At 33.7% G+C, this 24,120-nt stretch overlaps 2 protein-coding genes across 3 annotated transcripts; one reads left to right on the top strand and one right to left on the bottom strand.

The window, feature by feature from the left end:
* The first annotated feature begins 1,372 nt into the window (after window positions 1-1,372).
* On the top strand, window positions 1,373-19,415 carry LOC11436919 (probable helicase MAGATAMA 3). Of its 2 annotated transcripts, none has more exons than XM_003614408.4 (21): window positions 1,373-1,573; window positions 2,158-2,271; window positions 2,385-2,538; window positions 3,784-3,944; window positions 4,053-4,226; window positions 6,443-6,634; window positions 7,434-7,469; window positions 8,123-8,208; window positions 8,445-8,495; window positions 10,135-10,246; window positions 10,322-10,427; window positions 10,933-11,030; window positions 13,230-13,343; window positions 13,429-13,521; window positions 14,770-14,823; window positions 15,223-15,281; window positions 15,384-15,468; window positions 17,069-17,437; window positions 18,215-18,337; window positions 18,431-18,517; window positions 19,002-19,415. In XM_003614408.4, the coding sequence occupies exons 2-21, from the start codon at window positions 2,176-2,178 to the stop codon at window positions 19,215-19,217; spliced, it is 2,466 nt and encodes an 821-aa protein (XP_003614456.2). In that variant the 5' UTR covers window positions 1,373-1,573; window positions 2,158-2,175; the 3' UTR covers window positions 19,218-19,415. The 2 variants fall into 2 exon arrangements, with proteins under 2 accessions (XP_003614456.2, XP_024640193.1); XM_024784425.2 differs by having other exon boundaries at window positions 2,152-2,271.
* A 2,881-nt stretch (window positions 19,416-22,296) lies between these two features.
* On the bottom strand, window positions 22,297-23,914 carry LOC11436458 (AP2/ERF and B3 domain-containing transcription factor RAV1). Its single transcript, XM_003614407.4, has one exon. It carries the CDS (start codon window positions 23,806-23,808, stop codon window positions 22,549-22,551), a length of 1,260 nt encoding a protein of 419 aa, XP_003614455.3. The 5' UTR covers window positions 23,809-23,914; the 3' UTR covers window positions 22,297-22,548.
* Between the last annotated feature and the right edge of the window lie 206 nt (window positions 23,915-24,120).

Below are 24,120 nucleotides of genomic sequence, written 5' to 3'. Positions count from 1 at the left end.
CCCAAAAACAAACGCCCCCATAGGTAGGCTAGTTCGGAATATAAAATCCGGATCATTTCGATATATATAAGGTTTGCTAGAACACACCCACTAATTTTTAAGTGAGAGTGTTTTAACAAAGCTACAATTTAGGGTGTATTTAACCACTTTTTAATTATAAATTGCTAAAACACTTCCACATAAAAACTAGTGGATGTGTTCTAGCAAATTATATATATATATATATATATATATATATATATATATATATAGTTAGGATCAGTTGACGCCAGGTGTCAACGGATTCATTGACACCAAATCTCGGCCGTTTATTTTATTAGATCAAAGGTTAATTATAATGCCACATTTTTATTTATTGTGTATCATTTCTTTCAATTACACACGATTATTGTTTTTAATGATTACAAAACTCAATTTTGAAACATTATCCTCCTCATTCTCTTGTCTGCAAATTACAAATTTTTCATAAGATATTATCATTTAGAATGAATTGAATAGTTTGTAAATAATTTTTCTCGAAGAAGAAATGATTTTAATGCTTGCGTGTTGATGAGTTAGCTTCGATTGGTGGAATTTATGTACAGCCGTGAAACCATGATTGAATAAAAATATAAGCTATTTCGTATGAATTTTTTATATAAAATAAATTTTATGATTTTGGTAAAATAAATTTAATTGGTAGCAAGTTTTTCACTACCAAAAAAAATTGGTAGCAAGTTTTCGATTACCAGAAAGATATGTTTTCATTATGCTAAAATAATCATCATGCTAAATCATTCTGATCATCCATTACAAATGGATAAAAAAAAAAAAAAAAAAAAACTCGATTGTCATGATATATGGTTTGTGTGATTGAAATAAAGAAAGAGATATGTTTCCATTGACCTCTCTTTCTCAGTATTGAATATAATTATGAGCAAGATCTGTTTACCATAAAAAACAATACTAGAGCAGATTAAATCACAATAAAAGAGTTAGAGATCACAATAGGTTTTTAGTGAGTAATTATAAGTCATTGGATCCTATCTCATATATATATATATATATATATATATATATATATATATATATATATATAATACTGCAATTGTTTGAAACATATAAAATAATGATTGTAACATTTGAAATCAATAAATATTATTAATGATAATTTATGGTTTTTGTCAAAAAAAAAAAAACAGATTTGAGGTTTTCTCGACGGTTAACTGCCGAAGTTTTCAGTTTTCCTCGATAGTTAACTTCAGCCGATTCCATAATTCGGCAGTTAACTTCTGAGGAACATTTGAATAAATTATTCGTGTTTTTCAGCAATTCTCGATAAACACTTCAGCATCATGGGAAAATCTTTTCTTTTCCCAGCTTAAATACATACCCAAAAAAAAGAAACGAAAAAAAAAAAAAAAAACGAGTATAAACCCTTTTGCGGTTAAGTCGCCGGCACCTCCTTTGGCACTCTAAAGTCTAAACTCTTCCTTGCATTGCAGGTTGCGGTGGTAGTCTGACTGCTAACCCTCTCCCCGTCTCGTGTAATCTCATTCACACCAGTGACACCACACACACTCTCCATTTTCAGGTAACTTAAACCCATCACCATTTTTTCTGTGAAAAATTTAATAAGGATTCTATGTTTAATATTCTTTGTCTCTCTATACATTCTCTCAATTCCGATTCTGCACCTTATAAACCGCAGCGGCGCCACCTTCCACCACCACGTGCATGCGACCCATTCCCTACCCTCTTCACCCTGTGCCTCACGATTGTTTTTGTTCCAACACCTCATGTTTTCTTTCTAACACTCAACAGAACAATCAGAATGAATGAATGAATCTCCCTTTTTTGTTTTAAATTATGGTTTTTTTATTTTGTATTATTTTATATGACTCTAATAGTGTTTAATTGGTTATGAAATTCGGATTATAAGTAATATATTTTGATGTGTCGAAAATTTGGGATTTTGTGATTATGCAATTGGAAAAAAATTTGGGTCCAAAATTGGTACTAATTTGTTGCTATTGTTGTTGTTGCTCTTGATATGCCCAAATGAGCCAAATTGTTTTGGTTCATTGTGTAATTCAATGATTATTATTTCACTTTTCATATATAACCACATTTTGCTTTTTTCACTCTTATTAAGAAAAGTTGGTGGTGTAGTTACAGTTCACATACTCCGTTGTAATGGCATTGGATAAGGAAAAGCTTGAAGAAGAATCCGCAATTCATCGTTTCTACAAGATTATTCTTGCTTGGGATTACGTTACTCTAGACTCCGAGGCAATTCATTCTCCTCTCTTTCTCTCTCTCATTCATTTCTTTTCTTTTTTCCATTCCCAAATTCATATCTTTTGTTCACATTTTGTGTGTGTGTGTGTGTGTGTGTGTTTCAGAATCAGAGAAGAAACAATGGGAAAGCTACCACTTCCAAACTCGTCAAGGTCAAGAATCAATACAAAGATGTTCAAGATTATGAGAACACCTATGAGCCTCTCATTCTTGAAGAAGCCAAATCACAAATCATTCGTGGCAAAGATGAAGATGAAGGTATTTTTTCTTTTACTTTTTACTAATTAGTAATACTTAGTTTGTTCAAATTCCTCTACTCTATATTGTTATAGTTGTTATTTCGATAAATAACTTATTTGCTGCTTATAGCACAAGCACATATATGATAAGTGCTTCCATGAAGCACAAACGTGGACACCGGACTCATCCACATCAATAGTAATTTGAGATTTACGGTATATCGGCGCTTTACCACTATTCTGTGTCGAAATTTACGATAGACGATACAAAACCCAATACGATTAAGCAATTTTGATATTTCCGAAATATCGGCGAGATTGCACAATTCCGGTATATCAGTCATGATGCACATATCGGAATTCTGCAATTTTAGCGTGTATTTTTTATGATAAAGGCCAAAATTATATTTTATCGAAACTGATGGGTCGGTCAAATGGGTAGCCCCAATATAATAATATAATACCTAAAACCTATGATGGTCCTGTCTTAGTAGAATCGGAAGTAGAGTTTGAGGATATTGATTTAGATGATTCAATAGAAGAAGTTGAAGGATGTGCCTCACTATCTGAAAATGAGGATAATGATTATGTTGGGGAAGAGGAGAATAACTATATCTTTTATCACTAGTTAGAACTTAGAACTACCAATTATTAGTTGTTTTGAAGTATTCAGATTTTGAGTTTAAGTATTTTTTTAATATCTGTTTTTTGATTTCTGCAATAATGTATGCAACTATGCCTCATGCTTTATTAGTTGTTTGAACTCTTGAGATTTTGAGTTTTATATCAAATCAAATCATTTTCAATTTCTATTGATGTAGCTTTTGTTTCTTTATTTTTTATTTCTGTTTATGTATCTTTTATTTGTGTTTAGCATGCTTTATATGCCCGCTACGCAATCCGCTATTTGTCATATCGGATTTTTGGCGATCCAATATTTTCCGTGATCAGATATTACTAACAGAGTCTCAGAAAACTTATGCCAGTAGATAAGCTCAAATAAGTCAATCCAATCCGGCTTGTAATTTATCACATAACAATAGCGCGGTTTGTTAATATTCTTTGTATTGGTTCTTATGGACAAGTTTATCAAACAGATAGCTTTTTCTAAGTTGTGTACTTGTGTTTCTTTGTTTGTTAAAATTAAAAAATGGGCACTGCATTGTTTTTCTTGTTTTAAAGTTTAAAATTTGACAAATGTAGTCAGTCTCATTTACCTTGATGCTGAAGAGTGTTTTTTTTTTTTTGTTGTTGTTGATTGCAGGGGCTGAATGGAAGTTAGGGGCAGTACCGAATCGCGACAACAACAAGTCAGATCAGAGTCACAACAAGCCAGATGACTTTCATTTTCTAGAGTTTCCTTTTGATATGGAAGAGGGAGAATCAATATCACAGAATGATCTAATTCTGATTTCAAATGAAGAGGTATAAGGGTTTAAGATTGTGTGTTTTTGGACTTTGCAGATCCTGATATGATGTAATATGTACTGACATGTTTTCCCTTTTTACCTGTCAATACTAAATACTGGGAAGCGTGTGCATGACAATACTACGCATGCATTTGCTTTGGTGGAAAACGTGCGAAAATTTTCTGAACCAAAAGTTCTTCGAGTTAGACTCTATCTACCTGGAGATAATTTGGAATCAAGGCTGTTCAAAATGCGTTCTCATATAAGCGTGGAAGGGAATCCATTGCATTTTATGAGGGTAACTTGCTTTATCTTATATTGTATTCTTGCTACAAGTATGAAATATTTTATTTCTACTCTTCTTAGGATTTATAATAGAAACGTTTCTTAGTAGATATTTTTCCTCTGTCAACTGTGAATTTGGATGTCCCTCAAATTTTATTTCTATTAAATTTAGTCGATGTGATAATTTCGTTTAATAAACCGCTCTTTTGTATTATGCAATACATTTTTGTAAATAAAGATATTGATAACTTTAGGGTTTATTCAAATTTTTGTATTATGTCTGTTTAAATTCGAAAAAAATGCTGTTTTTTGTTTTATAGGCACTATGTAGGTCTACCTGGATTAGTAGAACCACCTGAAGAATTTACATGTTAGGTCCTTTTATATACAAAAATGCTTGGAGTTTCTATCACTAAAGGCCGTCCACAATAAGTTATAAACTAAACATAGCAATTTCATAATACATTCTTTTATTCTCAACAGTTTCTTCCATTGATAATATGTGCACTGGTTCAGCTGCATGAAAATAATTGCATTTGATGCATTTTATATATTTCAATTGTATGTATGTAGTTTTGCACATATGATGGTATATTTGGAGGTGTGAGGAGGTTGGCTAGTTTATATTCAAGTCCCTTTTGCAATTGAGATTACTTTTTTGATTGGCTAGTGCATGAATAAGGTCATGGACTTGATTGTTTCTCAATTGGTAGGTTACTCGTTGAGGCATGTGGTGTGCTACCTCTTTTTGTACCCGTCCTTTATTTTCCCCGAAATCTTATTAGAGTAGATTTCTTGTCTAAAGAAAGTTGAATTTAGCATTTGCATTTTTCAAATGTTCGTTTTGCATTTTATTTAACAAATCTAGCATATACATTTTACTTTTACCAATGTATTTTTTTTACGAACTGGGAGAAATGTGATAGACAAGGGCATCCATCCCAACTATGTTCACACCGCTAACCTAAGAAGACACAACAAACATACAAATATTATTAAAAATGAAAAGAGAAACAAACCTGGGGTAACAAGTTACAAAACCAAAATCCAAAAAAAGAAAAGAACAGACTTAGCCATACCCAAACAAATGAAAATTTATGAAAGTGATAAAACAGTAGACAAACTTCTAACGAAATAAGTCCGAAGTAATAAAAGCAAGGATATCATTTCACCAAGAATAACATCGAGAACTAACCCAACAGATGCCAATTTATCCGCACAATTATTGACTTTCCTATAAATGTGAAAACATTGAACTGCATTGAGGAAATCAACTGAAGATAGTTGTGCCATTTGGATCCGAGTCTCCAAGGAACAAGATTAGGAGAGGAGAACTACAAGTAGAATTACATTATGATCCATTATGATCACGAAAAATAACACCACCTCCAGCACGATAGGGAGTTCCTTTAGCAGCTCCATCAGTTTTAGCTTTGAGCCAATGACAAGGAGGAGGAACCCAAATACCTTCAATGATACAAGGGACTTAACTGGGATGACCAGAAACACCAAAAGCCTTAAAAAGATCGCCTTCATCCGAGGAAGACCACTTTACGACTTTTTGTCCAATTTCCAATAGGAGATGTAGAATTAAAAACCATGTTGATAGCCGATCTGAGAGAAAGCTGTTTATTTTTAAAGCTGAGTGAATTTTCACATCCAAATAAACTAGAGGATATTGATTATTGCAACAACCAAAATATCATGAACATGAGGGTGGCAATGGCTGTCGTACAAACTGAAAATAGAATTTGTAGACGTTAAATCAACTGGAAAACGCCAAATAGATCCAAGCTAGCTTCAAATCTGCTCACTAAACCTGCAAAGTAAGAACAGATGATTAGAAGTCTCCCCTAGTTTGCAGTCGAGGCTACAAATAGAGACCACAGTGCATCCACTGTGTTTCAGGTGCTCATCTGTAGGCATGCGATTCTGTAACAATCTCCAAGCAATTTTCACTTGTGTGTGTGTGTGTGTATATATATATATATATTCTTGAAGTTTACGTAATTTTCACTTTTTTGTTCTCTTTGTTTCCTCATTGTGTTGAAGACTTCATCTCTAAGAAACAGTCAATCAAATGTTATTTTCATAGATTGCAACTACTTGTGTGTTATTTTATATTTAGGGAGCTTTAATCCTTGACCAATAACTTGTATTATTAGTTTGTAAGGCTTACAGGTTTTATTTATTGTTTTCTTACTAGTAAAGATTCTTATAAATATGCAGATGTGCAATTTATCTACCATTGCTCGTGAGTATGTGGCTATACGAACGATAAGCAATCTCCCGTTCAAGGATTTAATATTAAATGCTGTTGGAGAGGATTTTAGTTCAGAAGCTGAAGGATGGAAAATCCCATTATGTTTGGATGAATATGTTAATGATAGTTTCAATCCATATCAACGTGAGGCCATAACAGTAAGTTTTTACTCTAGAAGTTGAATGCATTAAATAAAACATGTTTTTTAGCTTTATTATATATCCTTTCTTTTTATTTTGTATTTTCAAAGCAATGCAGGGTTGTTCCTCCGTGTCATTGTTAGTAACTTTATATTGTTTGGAAACAATAAACAAGAGTGTCTGGAAATTAGTTAAGATGGCATATTGTCAAGTTGGGATTTAATTAAGGATGTTGTTATGCTTAAAATATGTGATATATGACTTCAAGTGTATTAACGTGAATAAATTATTATATAGTCTTATATTTCTCTTTTCTCCTTTTCAAGTTCTGCCTATACTCTCAATATGTTTCTTGTCACATGTTTTCTTTCTTCTGTACATGTTTGAAATTTCACTTGCACTTGTCACTGTTAAAGGCCTTGACTTTGACTTTTTCAGTCCCAACATTAAAAGATGTTGTCTGTTTGGATGCAGTGTTCAAGTACATTTTAACGTTTGAACATCATATTTTGTCAAAATTAACTTTTGCAGTAGTTAATTCTTTTTTAGCTTTTTATTTTGATGCTCATCCATATATTCACTCTTATATTGAGTGAAAAATGAGCCGACCTAGTTGATGGCAGAGGGATAGTTGATCACACCCTTCAAATGATAAAGAAATTAAAACTTTTGGTCAATTGTCACTCTTCACTTTCTCATGAAGATTTTCCTCTTTTTTATTTGACGCATAATTCATCAAGGCATTTATTGGAGTGTAGATTTCAAAGCTCATGTACCATTTATTAATTCCAGATTTTTTTTTATTTTCCTGTTGCAGGCTGGTCTATTATCAAAAACCTTTGTTCTGATACAGGTTTGTCTCTGTGCCTTGCTTCTGCAGTGAAATTCTTTTAATTTTTTGCATGCTTCCCTTTTGTTTTATGTAATAAGTTATGTTTATATTGAATTCTTGTCTTAAGACTGGTTTGTTATTGTTGGGAATTGGGAAATTTCATTACAAAGAACTGTCCATGTCTAGCTGTCTGTCATGCAACCATTTTCCCCCCTCTGTTTTTTTTTTTTGTTGGGGAAATAACATGAGTTTTAAGGCTTAAGGAAAAAGGGAAGTTAGTTCAAATTTTCTTTTTGACCTTAAAAAAGATCAAGCTGACAGTTTAGCGTTCTAAGAAACAGATTGGCCAGTTAGATTGGTTGGTCCATGATTTGGTTCAGTTCTTGTAAGAGATCTAATTTATTGTTTTCCTTTTGTATTTCTTATAATACAAAGCTTGTGCAACAGTTGTTGGGTGAGAGTTTATTATTTATTACCACCAGAGCATAGGTTATGATGTTCATCTATAGTATATTGGGAGGTACTATTTCTTGATAATGTACTTGGTTATGTAATTTCCATCCGACATGTATTATCCCCTTGCTTGATATTTTTATGCTTCTGTCTTCATTTATCAATGTGTAGTTACAACCTTTTCAAAAAACTAATAATTGAATCTAACCAACTCATTTTAGGGGCCTCCGGGTACTGGGAAGACTCAGACCATACTTGGGATTCTGAGTACTATTTTACATGCAACACCAATGAGAGTACAGTCAAAGTAAGTATAAGATCATTATATATTTCTCCATTCTTTTATGACTACTACTTCTACTTCTGGCTTCTATTGTTATTTTGTCTTGAGCAAAGATGTTATCTTAAGAGCATTTCTAGTAGAGGTGAAATTTTGATGCAATTTTCTCTTCTACAAAGCATGCCTTAAGTATGTTAGCTATATAATCTCATGCCTTATATTTATTTGTTATATATATTTTTTTTATTTTATTTACGTTTTAGGAACGGGACCTTCGAGCTAAAGCAGGTGCCACAATTACCAATTGAGGAGAAGTAAGTTTTGTTTTGACAACATCTGCACTTTAATTTACTCATGAAAACTTAGCTTTCATGGATTTTGGTTTTCTCCTGTGATTCTAATTTCGGACTGGCTTGTTCTTTATATTTCCATATTGAGACATTTTTTAAATAATTTTATTCTATTAATGAGATATCAATCTGCTCTTCTCTTTTCATTCTTGGTTTCTTCTGATTTCTTGTGTTATACATTTTAGCTCTGTGGCTGTACTTATCTTCCAGTAATTCATATTTGAAATGGTTTTGAATCAAATTGGAAATGCAATATGAGCAAAAACCAGTATTTATTGTAAATATAAGTATCAAGAAACTAGCTGTAACTAAGTGCATTGTGTCTTGGTTTCTCTTCATCTAAGTTGGTTCAACTTTACATTGCATCACATGAAGCTTGGAAGATTATTTAAAGCTGAGGGAATGATTTTCAGTCTTTTATGTTATTAAATCATTTGTTTGATATCTGCATTGTCCAAGGATAAATGAGAGAGAAGTAAGACATGCTTAAATTTAATTTAGAATTTTCCCCGGTCCAATGAAAATATTTGAATTAGAATATTAAGTAGGTTGTTATTTAGTAAGACACTTTGCTTAAAGTAGAAGGCTAAATGGTCGATTATTGGTTTATGGAGGCATGATCACTTAAAAATAAAAAGTTATACTCATGCCGAGCACTTCATGGACATATTGGATACAATACAACTAGCTACAGTTTCAATTTTTTCCTGAACTTTTATTCCAATACAAATAGGAACCAGAATACCGCGATAATTAGATAACTTATGGTATTTCTTATGCATACACTGATTCTTGCTCTCTTTTAAAACATTAATTATTTCTTTTGAGTGAAGAGAATGAGTTATGATAATTTTAGAGTAATAATATTTGTACAACCATTTGATGGTAATTTTTGTGACAACCTTCCTTTTCTCTCTTCTTATTGGTCAAAAACAAAAGAGAGAGAAAAAGAAAGAGAGACTAAGAACATAATGTATGAGACAGAAAGTTGTTCAAAAGTTGTCCCAAAATGGTTATATCATTTCTTAATTTTATATGTTTCATTTATCATTGCATGTCCTATAATTTTCAAACTTTTATGCTCCTGTGTCTTATGGTATCCATGTTTTATGTTCTAACTAACAAGTCAACATTATCTGGTCGAGTGTTAGAAAATTTGAATGATGTCATATTCTTATGGCAGTCAACTTCCGCACTGATAAAGTTGATTCTGGCCTTAGTAGTTAGTATTCCTTATGCAAAATGGCTCCCTCTTTCATCTTGGTATTTTGTAAACAGCGTTGCACAAGTAATAATCTTATAATACGTTCCTATTAAATGATGCACTCATTCTGCTTTCATCTTCTCGATTGGTTTTAGTTTGTCAGCTCTCTTGTTATTCCGTTGTAAATTTGTAATGTATTACCATCCTCAATTTTTTTTGTTTAAGAATCAATTTACGATGCTGAGTTGCTGACCATTTCTACCATTAGACCATACTCATCAAAAGAGAACAAAGATGGTTGTTATAATAGCTTTGTTAGTGTATTGTACTAAATATATTATATCTTGCTAGAAGTTTTTTTTTTTTTTATACAATTTTCTGTTGTTTTTTCTTTTGCAGACAAAGACATTGGAGATTAGCATCTCCATGGTTACATGGCATCAATCCAAGGGATAGTCTGATGCCAAAAGATGGTGATGATGGTTTTTTCCCAACTACTGGAAATGAATTAGTAAGTGCTTTACAATTCATCAGTTAAGTTTCTTGGTTTTACAAAATAATGTCTACTAATCATGAGTGTGATCAGAAACCTGAAGCTGTAACTTCAACTCGTAAGTATCGTGTAAGAATTCTAGTATGTGCCCCTTCAAATTCTGCCCTTGATGAGATTGTGTTGCGGGTTCTCAGTGGAGGTACGAAATCTCACTTGCCTTTCTTGTTGTCTTTTTATATTAAGCAACAATAGCCGCACTTAGTTCAGTTTCTTCTTCTCACATAATACTTGTTTTATTTAAATGCCTTTATTAAGGGAAAAAGTTTTATTAGAGAATGTAGTCTAAGCTGATTAACACTTAGTTAGTTTTGTTAATTGTATTCTAAGCTTGCTGTGCAAGCTGTTCATAGCTGAGTACAGCTGGCAGTTAGTTGTGCCAGCTGTCGCTCTTGGACTAGGGATTATAAATACTTGTATCTCCCTCTTATTCAATCATAACGGGTTTACCTGGGATACGCGTTATTTGGATGTTATTGCCATCCAGGTGCGTCCAGTCCTTGTAATTAATTATGACGTATTATAAACAGACTGGACTGAACTTGTATTTTTAATTTTTTTTTCACTTGTTAATTTTTTATTTCTTATATACATATGTTTTATAATTATATATTTAGATTTTAATTATTGTTCATGAATGTTCTTAGGTATCCACGATGAAAATAACAGAGCTTATTGCCCGAAAATTGTGAGGATTGGTCTCAAAGCACACCATTCTATCAAGGCTGTTTCCCTAGACGAACTTGTATGTTGATTTATCAGATTAAACCAAAAATGTCTCTTAAACTAGCTATGTCACTACTGCCATTATTATTTGATCTTATGCATCACTACCTTATAATGTTGTTATGATAGCATGATCATGCATGACCAGTCATGAAGCAAGCTTATAACTATTGATTATAAAACACTCAGATAATCTAAGATCTAAATGTTAGATGAATAAGCTTATTTTTGAGCTTATGCAAAACAGCTTATGTAAATAAATAAGCTTTTATGTATTATTCATAAGCTTGTCAAGGTAGTTTATGAAGGAAAAAAAAGCTTGTGAAGATACAATTTTCGTTAGCGAGAAAGTTATGAAATAACATAAAAACTTATTTATTTGTATAAACTATTTTTCATAAGCTAAAAAATAAGCAAATCCAAACGGGCCCTTATTCATGTACAGAACATTTCCTATTTGGAATTAACAGGTAAATGTGTGGCATGCATCTTTGAAGGTTTTGTTTCATTACAGATAACTGTAGCAATTCTCACTATTTCCCCCATGGTAGCATCCCATTTCTGCCTTATTTGTCAAATATATCTATGTGGAAGTTGGTGCTGAACGACGGTGATAGTCTCCATGGTATTAAGGTGTAGGTGATGTGTTGAAGGGTAGGAAGGGATGCAGTGGTGGGACACATGGAGAATAGTCACACTGAGCATACAGAATGCTGATGTGGCAGGTGTGATAGGAGAGAGAAATAAGATAAATTAAATGTTAGGGTGCGAGGAAAGGGGGATTAGCAGAAATTCATAGAGGTGAATTCATAGAGTTCAGTTTCTGTATTCTGAATCTCCGATAAAATAATCTGATTTCTGTAATTGGTGATTATTCTGATCACAGTCAAATACATTCTATCATTCAAGAAGTGTCTCACCAAATACATTATTGAATAGTTTTCTGTCATTTTCTTGTTTATTTGAAGTTGAGACATGAAAGCACAATAAGTTGCAGTGTAGATTAAGAATTTAGACACATTGTAATAGTTGGCCTTTTTGCTTCTCCTTCTCCTTCATCTTATGTTATTCGGTCTTTGCTCAGGAATTTAGGGCCCATTTTATGGCCAGGATAGGATAAAGACACGATATGATATTATGCTGGATAAAAACAGGATATGATATGGGCAGGATAAACACTTGTCATGCATGTGTTTGATGCTCACTCGGATGATAACGTAATAGGATATATATATTATAATGAAATGACAAAATTGCCCTTCATAAAAAATGCAGATCTCAACAACCAAATTGGTCACTGCATTTCACAACAATTCATCTTCATCCCTTCAATTTTTATTCAACTCAAAACTCATATTCACATTGAATCCTTAAAAAAAAAAAACTAATCCAAATTAGGGAAAATTAAAGAAACAAAACCATGAACCCAGAAAACAAATTTAATCTTTAAAAAAACCCTCAGGAACGAGTTGGGATGTGGAACGAGTTGTATCAAGGAATCAAAAATTAATTTTTGGCAAAGCAGTGGCAATAAAATATACCCTCAAAGAAGCTTTTTAGATTTTCCTCATGTTAAATGAAGGAATCTAAAATTTGGGATGAGGAACGAGTTGTGAGAGACGGAGGTTTCAATTGAATAAGGAACGATTTTCGGGAGAGAGATGGTTTTGTGGTTTGTTGTGTTGAGGGCGAAATAAGAAAAAGGTTTTCTAATTGGATAGGTTATTTCTAACCCAGCCAATAGTCAGGATAGAAAATTCAAAGGTCCGTCAGGATAGGATTAATATTAGGATTAATGTATCATGTCCAATTGTTTTATCAAACAAAAGATAAGAGTAATATATGATAGATTTATTATATCCTGCCTCCTTATCCTGGCCATCAAACGGACCCTTGGACACATTGAATAGTTGGGCTTTTCTTCAAGAATATAAATTGAATGTGATACATATTTTCTAGAACGGGAAACCTTTGAGTTAGAAAGTAGTTTGAATGTTGAATTGGAATTCTAGCCTTGATTTCTTATATAGTGCGTGTTTGGATTAGCTTATTTTGGAAAAATATTCTTTTTAATTCTAGCTTCTCTAGATAGCTTTTGGAAGAAAAGACATTATTTCTCATCAGTAGGCTGTACCGAATATTGACATTGACATATTTCAATTTGAATGGTTAATATGGGATTAACAAATGTCATCCGGGGTCAAATTTTGACTTGCAGGTGAAAAAAAAACGTGCTAGTGCCAACATATCATCTACTGGTAAGCAGAATAATGCTTCTGCAGGAAGCAATGATGACAGTATCCGAGCTGCAATTTTGGATGAGGCCACAATTGTATGTATTTCAAGGTTTATGTTTAATTCAAAATAAAATGCAATAAGCATTGTTATTTTCTCATTATCTTCTTTGGTCTTTGCAGGTCTTCTCCACCCTCAGCTTTAGTGGTTCACATGTTTTCAGTAAACTAAGTCGAAACTTTGACGTTGTGATTATAGATGAAGCCGCACAAGCTGTAAGAGTGAAATCTTCTGTGGTTTAATTTCTGAATCATCTACTAGATTAGAGGAGAAAATCAGAGAATCATGTCACAGTTTTCATGGTTTAAGTATCTTATTCCGTCGTACAAAATGACTGGGAGATAGAGAGAGATGTCAACCATATAAGATTCAAATAGGGTGGATGAAATTAATGAATGCTTCTAGTGTAACTTGTGATTGAAAATATCACTCAAGCTTAATTGTAAAAATATCCCAAATCTATAAGGTGCTACAGTTCTCTTGATAAGAACTGGAGCAGGACTGGGTGAAGGGGAATTATTCGTCCCCGGAGTTTATTAATTTTGATAAAGAGTAAAGGTACACCGAGGAAAGGTACTCCCCACTACTGCTGATTCTCATCAACTAAGCTGAAAGCAAAAGATCCTTCTAACAAGAGGGAGGGAAGTTCGTATACAAGGGAATTAGGGAGAAGATCTTTAAGCTACTGACTCCTAAAAACCAGGGCATATAACAACCGTCAACCCCTAACAGCCGTGGTAACAGATATGTGAATGCACATTATCAATCCATATATTCCTGGGAATAGATTTCCATGCCTTGAAACAATCATACCCATAGTATTCACACTGTTTCTGTCCGAAGCTTTAGGGAAAATATCAGCTAACTGGTCTCCACTTTGAACATGCTTATGCAAAATCAGCCCATGCTGAAGCTGTTGCCAACAAAAAAGCCCTTAAGAGGCCGGTTTTGTAAGGTTGAGTTAGGCCCAACCCAAATTTTAAGAGTTAGTCACAGTTCAGGGACACTGGTCACACAATCGCTACACACCAAATCATTCTATCAAATCCTTACTGAAACCAGATAACTGACCAAGCCTGAACCCATTCACCACAGGTTCAACAGTTTCAGTGTCATACAACTGTGAAGTGTTTGTATTTGCATCAAGTAGCAGAGCACAAACACAATCAAGAGCCCCTCAACTTAGAAAACCATGCCCCCGATATCTTGAAACAGCAGTTTTCTTACTAATTTAGAAGCAAGACTCCTGATGGACAACACCATGTTGAAAAAAAAGATAAACAAAGAGAAAATGATAGAACGTAACACAATTATTTTTGGAAGTGGTTCCTGACTATTTTGTTGAGTTTTTTGTTAACTTATTAATATTTGTCATGAGTAATTGTCAATATGAAAGGATAATAAATGTTGCCTATGTTATTGATTTACTTCATCTCTTTATATGACATGTTAATTCTAAACAGGTGGAACCAGCAACTCTTGTTCCCTTGGCCAATAAATGCAAAAAAGTTTTTCTGGTATTTTCAATGCTCTTCCTTTCATTATATGGTGTGAAATGGTAACTATCTAACTATCACTTCAGTTCAAATTTCAATGGAAGAAATACCTTTTGACAACATCTGTAAAGAAAGTGAATTATTATCCATCGTAGCCTTTTACTTAAAAGGTGTGAAATGGTATTTAGAAAGAAAAAAATTCAAAATTCTTGTTTGCTAATTGTTTAAACAAGCCTACCAAAATAAAATATTATTGTGCAACAATTATAACTAATTGTTTAAACAAGCCTACCAAAAGAAAATATTATTGTGCAACAATTATAATTGAACCTTTTATAAATGTGCTGGAATAAACACTCTGAAAATCATTTGGGACAATGTTGTTCTTACCACTGTTACTCTTTCTTGCTATTTTCTAAGGTTGGTGATCCAGCTCAACTTCCAGCAACCGTCATTTCGGACATTGCTACGAATCATGGGTAAGCAAATTATGTTGCGGATAGTTGTATTGATATGATAAATAAATCGAATCTTTTGATTAAGACCTGATTTTTGTGTATTTTATGTTTCTTGAACTTAAGATATGGAACAAGCTTATTTGAAAGACTGATGCAGGCTGGTTATCCCATTAAAATGTTGAAGACACAATATCGAATGCATCCTGAGGTTGGTGCTCTTATGTTTAGCAGACTCCTCCAAAATTGTTTTTTTTCAATATGTGTGCTTATTTTGTGATTAAATGAATATCAAAAGGTTGAGGCATGAGATAATTTCATTAGCAAACTAAGTAGATACTTCTAAATTTTGATGTATTTTTATTTGGCAGACTCATACTATTTGGTACAAACAGATACCAAGACCCTTGATACTGGAATAAATACAACAAACAATTATTCTTGTCCTTTTGAAAGACTATTTTGCAACAAATTTATACTTAAGAAATATTTATTAATTGTTAATCTGCATGCCTAAAATATGCACCACAAAACTAAGTTTCAAAGGTATCATATGGCTGTGATTAGTAGTCCCCTTCTCTCTTCTTGAGTTACTGCCCTGATTTAGTTTCCTTTATTCCGATTATGTAAATATTTTGTTTACATCTTTATGATATTAGCTCTTATTCTTATCCCTATAATTTAGTGGTCTTGATTGTAAACTTTTGATTATAAATACATTAGGCTGAGGGTTTAGTCTCAAGAAATTCAATCAATTCATTCAAGATGGTATCAGGGCTTGGTTACCCTCGCTATTTTTTTATTTCTTTTAAGTCTGGTTCTGTAGCAGCCATGACTGCCGCCTCTATAGTGCAGTGACGTCACTGGAAGACTCCCATCTGCCACTCTCCAAAGTTTCTTCGCTGTAGAAGTCCTCATGCACCGCCACCACCTGCAATCCTTTTCGGATGAGTTTAGCAAAACTTGAGTAAAATTGACTTGTTTTGGAGGAATGAATTTTTTATGATGCTTAGTCAGGACACTGGTAAAGGCAAAATTTTAAATTGTATACTATATATTCGAAATAGGAGGAGATAATGTTTTAAATTGAAGCATACATATTACGAATGTCAAATCGAAAACGTAGCAATATATTCAAGGCTTCACATCCAGAGTTCGTTAGGTATTTTCCCTTGGATATGATTTCTTTGCATTACGAAGAAAACATTTACCTGTAAGATAGAGTTTGTTGAAATGCTTCAACTGATAAACTAAGGATTCTACCAATCATGCTAGGATGTGGGCTTTGAGAATCTAAGATTTAGTCCTTTATAATTTTTTTTAGATAAATTTCATCACTATGTGTTAGCGGCCAACACTCGGTGGGATTTAGTCCCACATCGGATAGATATGACTCTTGAGAAGAGTTTATAAAGAGGAGACACTCATCACCGTACAAGCCGGTTTTGTAAGGATGAGTTAGGCCCCGATTTCCGTGACATGGTATCCGAGCCTATTGGGTCCATCGTTGGGCTTTTTGCATCGTCCACACTTCAGGCCCATTGGACCAGGCTGAAGCGTGAGGGGGTGTTTTAGCGGCCAACACTCGGTGGGATTTAGTCCCACATCGGATAGATAGTACTCTTGAGAAGAGTTTATAAAGAGGAGGCACTCCTCACCGTAAAAGCCGGTTTTGTAAGGATGAGTTAGGCCTCGATATTCGTGTCACTATGTTGCTATCTTCTGTTATTTACTTTAATCTTCGTTCTGTGTTTTCTCAATCTCAAAATTTCCTGACACTTTTTCTCTGTGATTATATTATGATCAAACAGATAAGAAGCTTTCCCTCGATGGAGTTTTATAACAATTCCTTGGAAGATGGGGAGGGCGTCAAAATACAGACAGAACGTGATTGGCATAGGTACCGCTGCTTTGGCCCATTTTCCTTCTTTGATATACACGAGGGAAAAGAAGCTAGGCCATCTGGGAGTGGTTCGTGGGTAAATGTGGAGGAAGTTGATTTTGTCCTGTTATTGTATCAAAAATTGGTATCACTTTATCCCACACTCAAGTCAGGAAACCAAGTTGCAATTATATCACCCTACAAAGCACAAGTCAACCTCTTCCAACAACGTTTTGAAGAGACTTTTGGTGTATCAGCAGAGAAATTAGTGGATATATGTACCGTTGATGGTTGCCAGGTAAACTAGCTTTATGATAATTATATGGTAGCCTTCTTTTTTATATTTGCTTTTGGTGTGTGTTAAATAATCAACAATTGCAGACACTTGAAAATGGTTCTAAATTTTAATCATTTGGAACATCATTAACCCGACATCTAGTATTACTGTAAAGGGCATTTGAAATAACTTATTTGAGTTTATCTTATAACATAAGCACCTGTGCAAGTGTTTGGAAAATCTTATGAAAATAACTTATATAGAACTAAACAAAAGTAGCCTATACATTGACATATACAATAAATTGACATATACAATAAGTGCCCATTTTTGCCAATTACTGCCCCCCAGGTCACCAAGTTCATTCTGTACCAACATAATGTTTCCACTCAAACTAATATACTACTTATTTGCATGAATTGTCTGTACCTTTTGATGGTGTGATGGAGGAGCAAACTGGAACTGGTATTGTTCCTATATAATAATGTGAATAAGGAAACAAATATCTAATCTTTCACAAAGAAGAAACTAGTGCCATTCATTTGAAGCATTTTTTACATTGTTCCAATGGATGGGTCTTGTTGCACAGTTTTCCCAAGATTGAATTTATAAAACTTAGAAAGTTGGAGGAATAGTTTGTGGTTAATTGAGTTGTGTATTTTATAATGTATTTCATCTCAATTAGTTGTCACTTAAAGGATTGCAATTACTTGGGCTTCTTCCCTCTCTAATATGCTTCTTACATGGTAATCACATTGAATTTGGGACTAAAGACGAGTACTCTCATTTCTTTTTCAGGGGCGTGAAAAGGACGTTGCAATATTTTCATGTGTCAGAGCAAGTAAAGAAGGAGGTATAGGGTTTCTGGATGACATTCGACGAATGAACGTTGGGATCACCAGAGCAAAGTCTGCAGTGTTGGTACTGTATCATTTTGGGGTTAACATTATTCTTTCAACAATTTCATTTGTTACCATATCTGTAACGTGATGCAATTTTGTTGTGTTTCTGTAGGTGGTTGGGTCTGCCTCAACATTGAGGAGGAGTGTACAATGGAACAAGCTTGTGGAAAGTGCTGAGAAAAGGGACTGTTTCTTCAAAGTAAATCTTCTGAGAAGTCACTTACATGTCTTCTAACAGTCATGCAGTAAAACTCAACGCATTAAAATTTTAATTGAGCCTATCTGGTCAAAATTTGCATGCTTTATTACTCTTTCATTTAGTATGTTTTTTTTTTTTTTTAATAAGCATTCATTTAGAATGTTTAGATATCAAGTTTTAGGTCAACTTGAATCCATCTAATTTGATATCGACCCAAATAAGTCGTACTTGATGTTGAAGTTTAAATGCATGTTTGAATTCACTTTTGTCAGGTAAAATTTATTCTAGAAATATAAAACTGAGTTTGATAGTTTGAGTGTTCTCAAGTAGATTTGTTTTCGCCTCTTTAATATATTCTAACTTGAAGTTGTGATTTATATTTGTAGCCTCTACCAATAATTTTTAATCTTAAATTTATTATTCAACTCATTTTTACGTCACCATATAACCAAACAAACACTGACTCAACAGTTTCCTTATGCAGGCGTCTAAACCATATCCCTCATTCTTAAGTGTTGAAAATCTTGAATCCATGAAGAGAAAAACAGATGAACCACCTAAGGAGACAGAAAGTGCTGATGGAGTAAGCAATGATGCGCGAATGGACAATGTTGCAGAACATACTTATCAAGAGCAAGCTGATGACAATGATTATGGAGATGGGGATGCTGACATGGGTTATGGAGGTGATGCTGATTAGGTTTACTAGTTGTTAGATATTTGAATTTGTATAGATGAGCAGAAAGGTTCTATTTATGAATTTTACCAGGACTAAGGTAAATTGTAAACTGGATTAGACTCCAATTTTTTTTGAAAGATCCAATTAATGATAGTAATGTGTCATCTTGGATGCAAAAAAGAAAAAAAAAAATCTTATTCATGACTCCTTCCTACTCAAGTGCTCTTTATGAAGTTATGATGATACTGTTTCCAACAATTAAATTTATGACAAATTTACTACAAAGAAAAGTTATGTGAAACCATACATTTGTCTTGAAGACACTTTTCCTTAGTTATCCAAGTATAGAAATCCGATTGAAATATCTTATTATTAAGTTATCCCTTGTGAACTTAGTAATTCTTAGTTCAATCGATAGAGTTTATTCATATGGCGTGTGTGAAGATCTTATTGGTAGATAGTGTGTAAATACTTGTATGAGATCTAGGCAGCCTAAACTATTTATACATATTAAAAAACAAATGGTTTTGATTAATTATAATTAGGGTCTTTTTTTAAAAAAAATATATAATTAGGATCACGTTAATTTTTGTTTTTGTTTTGGGTCAAGTAACTTAGTGGCTAGAATTCATTTTTTAAGGTGGATAATTTGGGGCTCTAGGATTCGAACTCCTACCTCTGCATATATTAATGCATTATCCTACCAATTGAGCTATATTTCCGGTACCAACACAAACAGAGCCCAAGGATGGTAATTACTAATTATAGTTTGAAAGAAGAATCCTAGCGACACACTCTCTAACACACTTGTTTTTGACACACTTCAATAATAATGAGCCATGTCATCCACATTTTTTTTATTCTTTAACTTGTTACCGGTTCAATTGAGATAGAGAGTACATATTTTTTAATATTCCACTCTTCATCTTCTCAACTCCAATCTCCTACCCAAATTGTTTCTTTATTCTTCTCTTATGCGTCATATTAAATTTTTGCTTTCCTCTTCTCTTTACTCTTATCTTTTAACAATTGTATGTTCCTTAATTTTCTAGTTATTAACAATTGCATGTTCCTTAATTTTCTCGTTAAAGCCTCCTTGGTAATCTCACGGCAAAATAAATCAATGAAGACTATTACTTTTTCCACTCTATACCTTTTCTCGTGCGTCCTATTTTTTCTTCAATTTTACCCTTAGTTTGGATTTCGTTTTCCGGATTGTATTGTTAAGATTTTGCAGATGTTTTTGGAATTGAAAATCCGGAATAATGTTTTACCAGAACTTTTGTAATTTTAAGCTTTACAATTCGTAAAATAAAATGTGAATAAAATAAAAAACAGAAATAAGAAGACACAAACATAAAAACAACTCATTTTATTAATATATGAACAATACATTACAATAATTTTCAAGCTATCTAAGCTTATTACATAAGATCCTAAATTTATTTCTACTCTTAACTTATTACATAAGCAATACCGGTGGCTCCAGCCACCGGTGGAGAGGAAAGAGGGGGGAGGGAAAGAAGATGGCGGGGAAGAAGAAATCAATGTTGTCTGATGGGACATACCAGTAGCTTTGGTGTTTGTGGGGAGACATAGGGGGCACAGGGGGCCTCTAGGGAACAAGAGACTATGATGGTCAACATGACACCCAGGCAAACCAACCTCACACCCATACTGACCCCTTCCCTATTGACCGGTCATCCTAATAAAAAGTTTATTCCAATATATATAGCTAACTTACTCATGTTCTGTCAAACATTATTCTTTCCGAAATTGGACAAAAAGTAAAGGACACATAAAAAGATATCCTTGGAACGAAAAAGCTACAAGACATTTCATATGATAGAGGCATGTTTGAATTGTAATCTCCTACTTTTTAACATTTAAGCATAAAAAAGTTGGCAATCTTATGATGATCAAGTGAGATAAATTTTATATATATCATACACAAACTTATTTTTATTATTTAATTAATAAGTCTAACCGATCATACCGGATTTGAGATCTCTGGATGGTGGTGTATAATGATTTTTAAGTGTAAGGTCTTTATGAGCGGTCTTCTTATCCAATAAAAGGGGTTGTACTTGCGAAGACACCTCAATGCTTAAATCGATAAACATCATAGATCTGTAAGAAATTTAGAGTAAAATGTATGCATATCTAGACCGATGCCATCAGTTAGTATTTATAATGTCAGTTTATGATCTAGATTGTCCTAGTGGGTTTTTATAAAAAGGATCCTAGTAGGTTATTATTCTGGTGCAAACCAAGGGGTGTCTACATGGTTGTCTCGCTAAACCATCTAAAAGAGTTACCTAGATTCAATCGATGTTTGAGCCTTGGCCGAGATCGAAACACTTACCAATAAATCAAATATGATATGATGCAATTTATTGATTTAATGATAAAACAAAATTTTTTGCATGACTACTTATTTGAGTACGTACATTAGACAGTTAGAAAAAAAGAAAAAAAAAAGCCTAAAAAAAAACCAAATAACAATAAAGATAATTTCTACTTTTGTATTGTTGAAACAAGTGCATTTGTAGTTTATCATATCATACTATATATTCTCTAATACTTTAACAAATTCAACATTAAATCACGTGCTATTAAGATAATAAAATATCAACATTAGTAGTCTGTGGTCAAAGATGGCTAGTTAAGTTCCTCACAAATATTACTTAGCCATTTTTTTAAAATATTGAAAATATATTTTTTTTATTACACAATTTAAAAATTACTTTTGTAAAGTTTAATCTAAAACAGTGCTAAATGTAAAGTTGACGTTACAAAAAAGGACGTACAGGGCAGGTTTTGTTTTTGAAGATTATTACAACAATGTGGGCATGTACAGTGTACACAACACAATGCCCACTTACCAACAAGGCTCTTTATTTATTGGACAAATGTATCATTATCGTCTATCAACTTTGTGTTGTTTTCACATTTTCTTTGGCAAAGAGGCCGGAAGGAAGGACCCAGAGAGGCATCTCTAAGTCTCTACTTCCAGCCTCTTTGCTTGCTATTTTACTACTCATTCAAAACAAAAACCCTAATCGTAATAATAATAAATGCATGAATTTACACAAACATATTTATACAATTAAAACAGTTATCATTCTCCTTTAATTCCCTTGAAAACATTTTTTCTTGTACAGTTTTGTTACACCTACTTTCACCTTCTTCCTTTTTCTTCTTCTAATTAAGTAATATACAATTTACTCTTTGCAACTTGCAACTACAGTACCATCTCCATGGATCTCTCATTTCTTTGTTTGAGATCCATTTCTTTCATATTATCAGTCACAAAAACTCAAAAAACAAAAAATATAAAGTTAACGTAATGTTACAAAGCTCCAATAATCTTAGGCTTCTTGCAAGAGTCAAAAGTAAACATATTCAACTCCTTCCTCTTTCCATTGCAGAACCCAGCAATAACATTACCATTACTATTAACATCGGATCCAGGGAGTTGTTTCAAAATATTAACCCCAAATAACCGAACCATCTGAACCGGCTCAACAACCGGTCCAACCGGAACAAACAACCCAACCTCATTAACATTCTTCCTTGCTTTCCAATCAATAAACAGCTGCTTCTCCGGTCCAGTAGACCGTTGAAAACAAACCGTATCACCGGCTTTCAGATTCTTCTCCTTAACGAACCGGCTCCATCCTTTTGTTAGAACGTAACTTTGACTACTGTTCCAATAAGAGTATCTAAATCTCCACACTTTCCCTCCAATGTCTTCAAAATTCAAAAGCACTCCCTTACCAGCTGCCGATGCGCTTCCCTGGACGCAATCGGCTTTCTGTAATGGAAAGTGCTTCTCAGCATGCTGTTTCGGTATAACTAACCGATTTAACTTCCCAACGTCGCTCGGGGTAACAACCTTTTCGAACAGAGCTTCACGTGCCTTTTTATCGGTATTGTATGCCGAGCTGGCAAAGTTAACAGAGTCAGAACAGCCATGGCTTCGTCTGCTGACGAAGCCATGACTGCGCTTGCTCTGTTCCAGTTCGTCATTGTATGTATGTTTTCTTAACATGTCCACAATCTCTGACTTGGAATGCGAGTTGAGAAACTCGAGTTCCATGTCATCGTTGTTGTGGTCAGAGAGTGGTTTAAAGTTTGTTACAGCATCTTTGCCGCGGAAACGTTGTGCGGCAACATCATAAGCTTTAGCAGCTTCGTCTTCTTGGTTAAATGTTCCAAGCCACACACGCTGGTGCTTTTCGTAAATCTGTGCTCCCCAACGACCATTTGGTTGTGGTACAACACCTTTGTACTTCGAAGAAGGAAGCTTCCGTGACTCAGCTTCGCCAACGCCGCTGCCATCAGAGTCCACAACAGCGCTTGCGCCGCTGCCAACGCGGCATAGGCTGTTGGGAGGTGGCGGCGTTGACGGTTTCTTTGTTGGCGATATTGTTATTGAAAATGATTCAGTTGTAGTGCTTTCGTCTATGCAACTACCTCCATCCATTTTTGGTAGAAAATGAAATAGTTTGTGTTTGTTGTATGAGTCAAAATAAGAGAGATATGTGTATATGTGAGTGGGAATAGGAGTTGTTTGAGGAAGGAATATATATAGAGAGAACTTGTACATTTCTCTAGTTAGTTTGTTATTATATTTAGTATTATTATAATACCAAATTGAAAATGAAATATGCTTAGTTGAGTAAATTTAAAATAATGAAGTGATAACTAGTTGCTTAATTTTATGTTTAATAAATATTTGGGGGGTGTAGGGTTGAGGATGGTGTGGGTCAACTGAAAATAGGGATGGAACTAGGAAGATTCATGGGTGTGAAAGGGGGGACTATAAGGAATGGAAGGGAAGGGGTAAAAAGGGAAAGGTGGGTCTATTATTCTATCATCTATGTTATGTTCTGTTGCAAGTTCATGACTTTGGGTGTAT

Source organism: Medicago truncatula, chromosome 5, assembly GCF_003473485.1.
Source record: "Medicago truncatula cultivar Jemalong A17 chromosome 5, MtrunA17r5.0-ANR, whole genome shotgun sequence".
Lineage (NCBI taxonomy): Eukaryota > Viridiplantae > Streptophyta > Magnoliopsida > Fabales > Fabaceae > Medicago > Medicago truncatula.
Note: the sequence above shows the minus strand (reverse complement) of the source record. Positions and strands in the feature narration are given on the sequence as shown.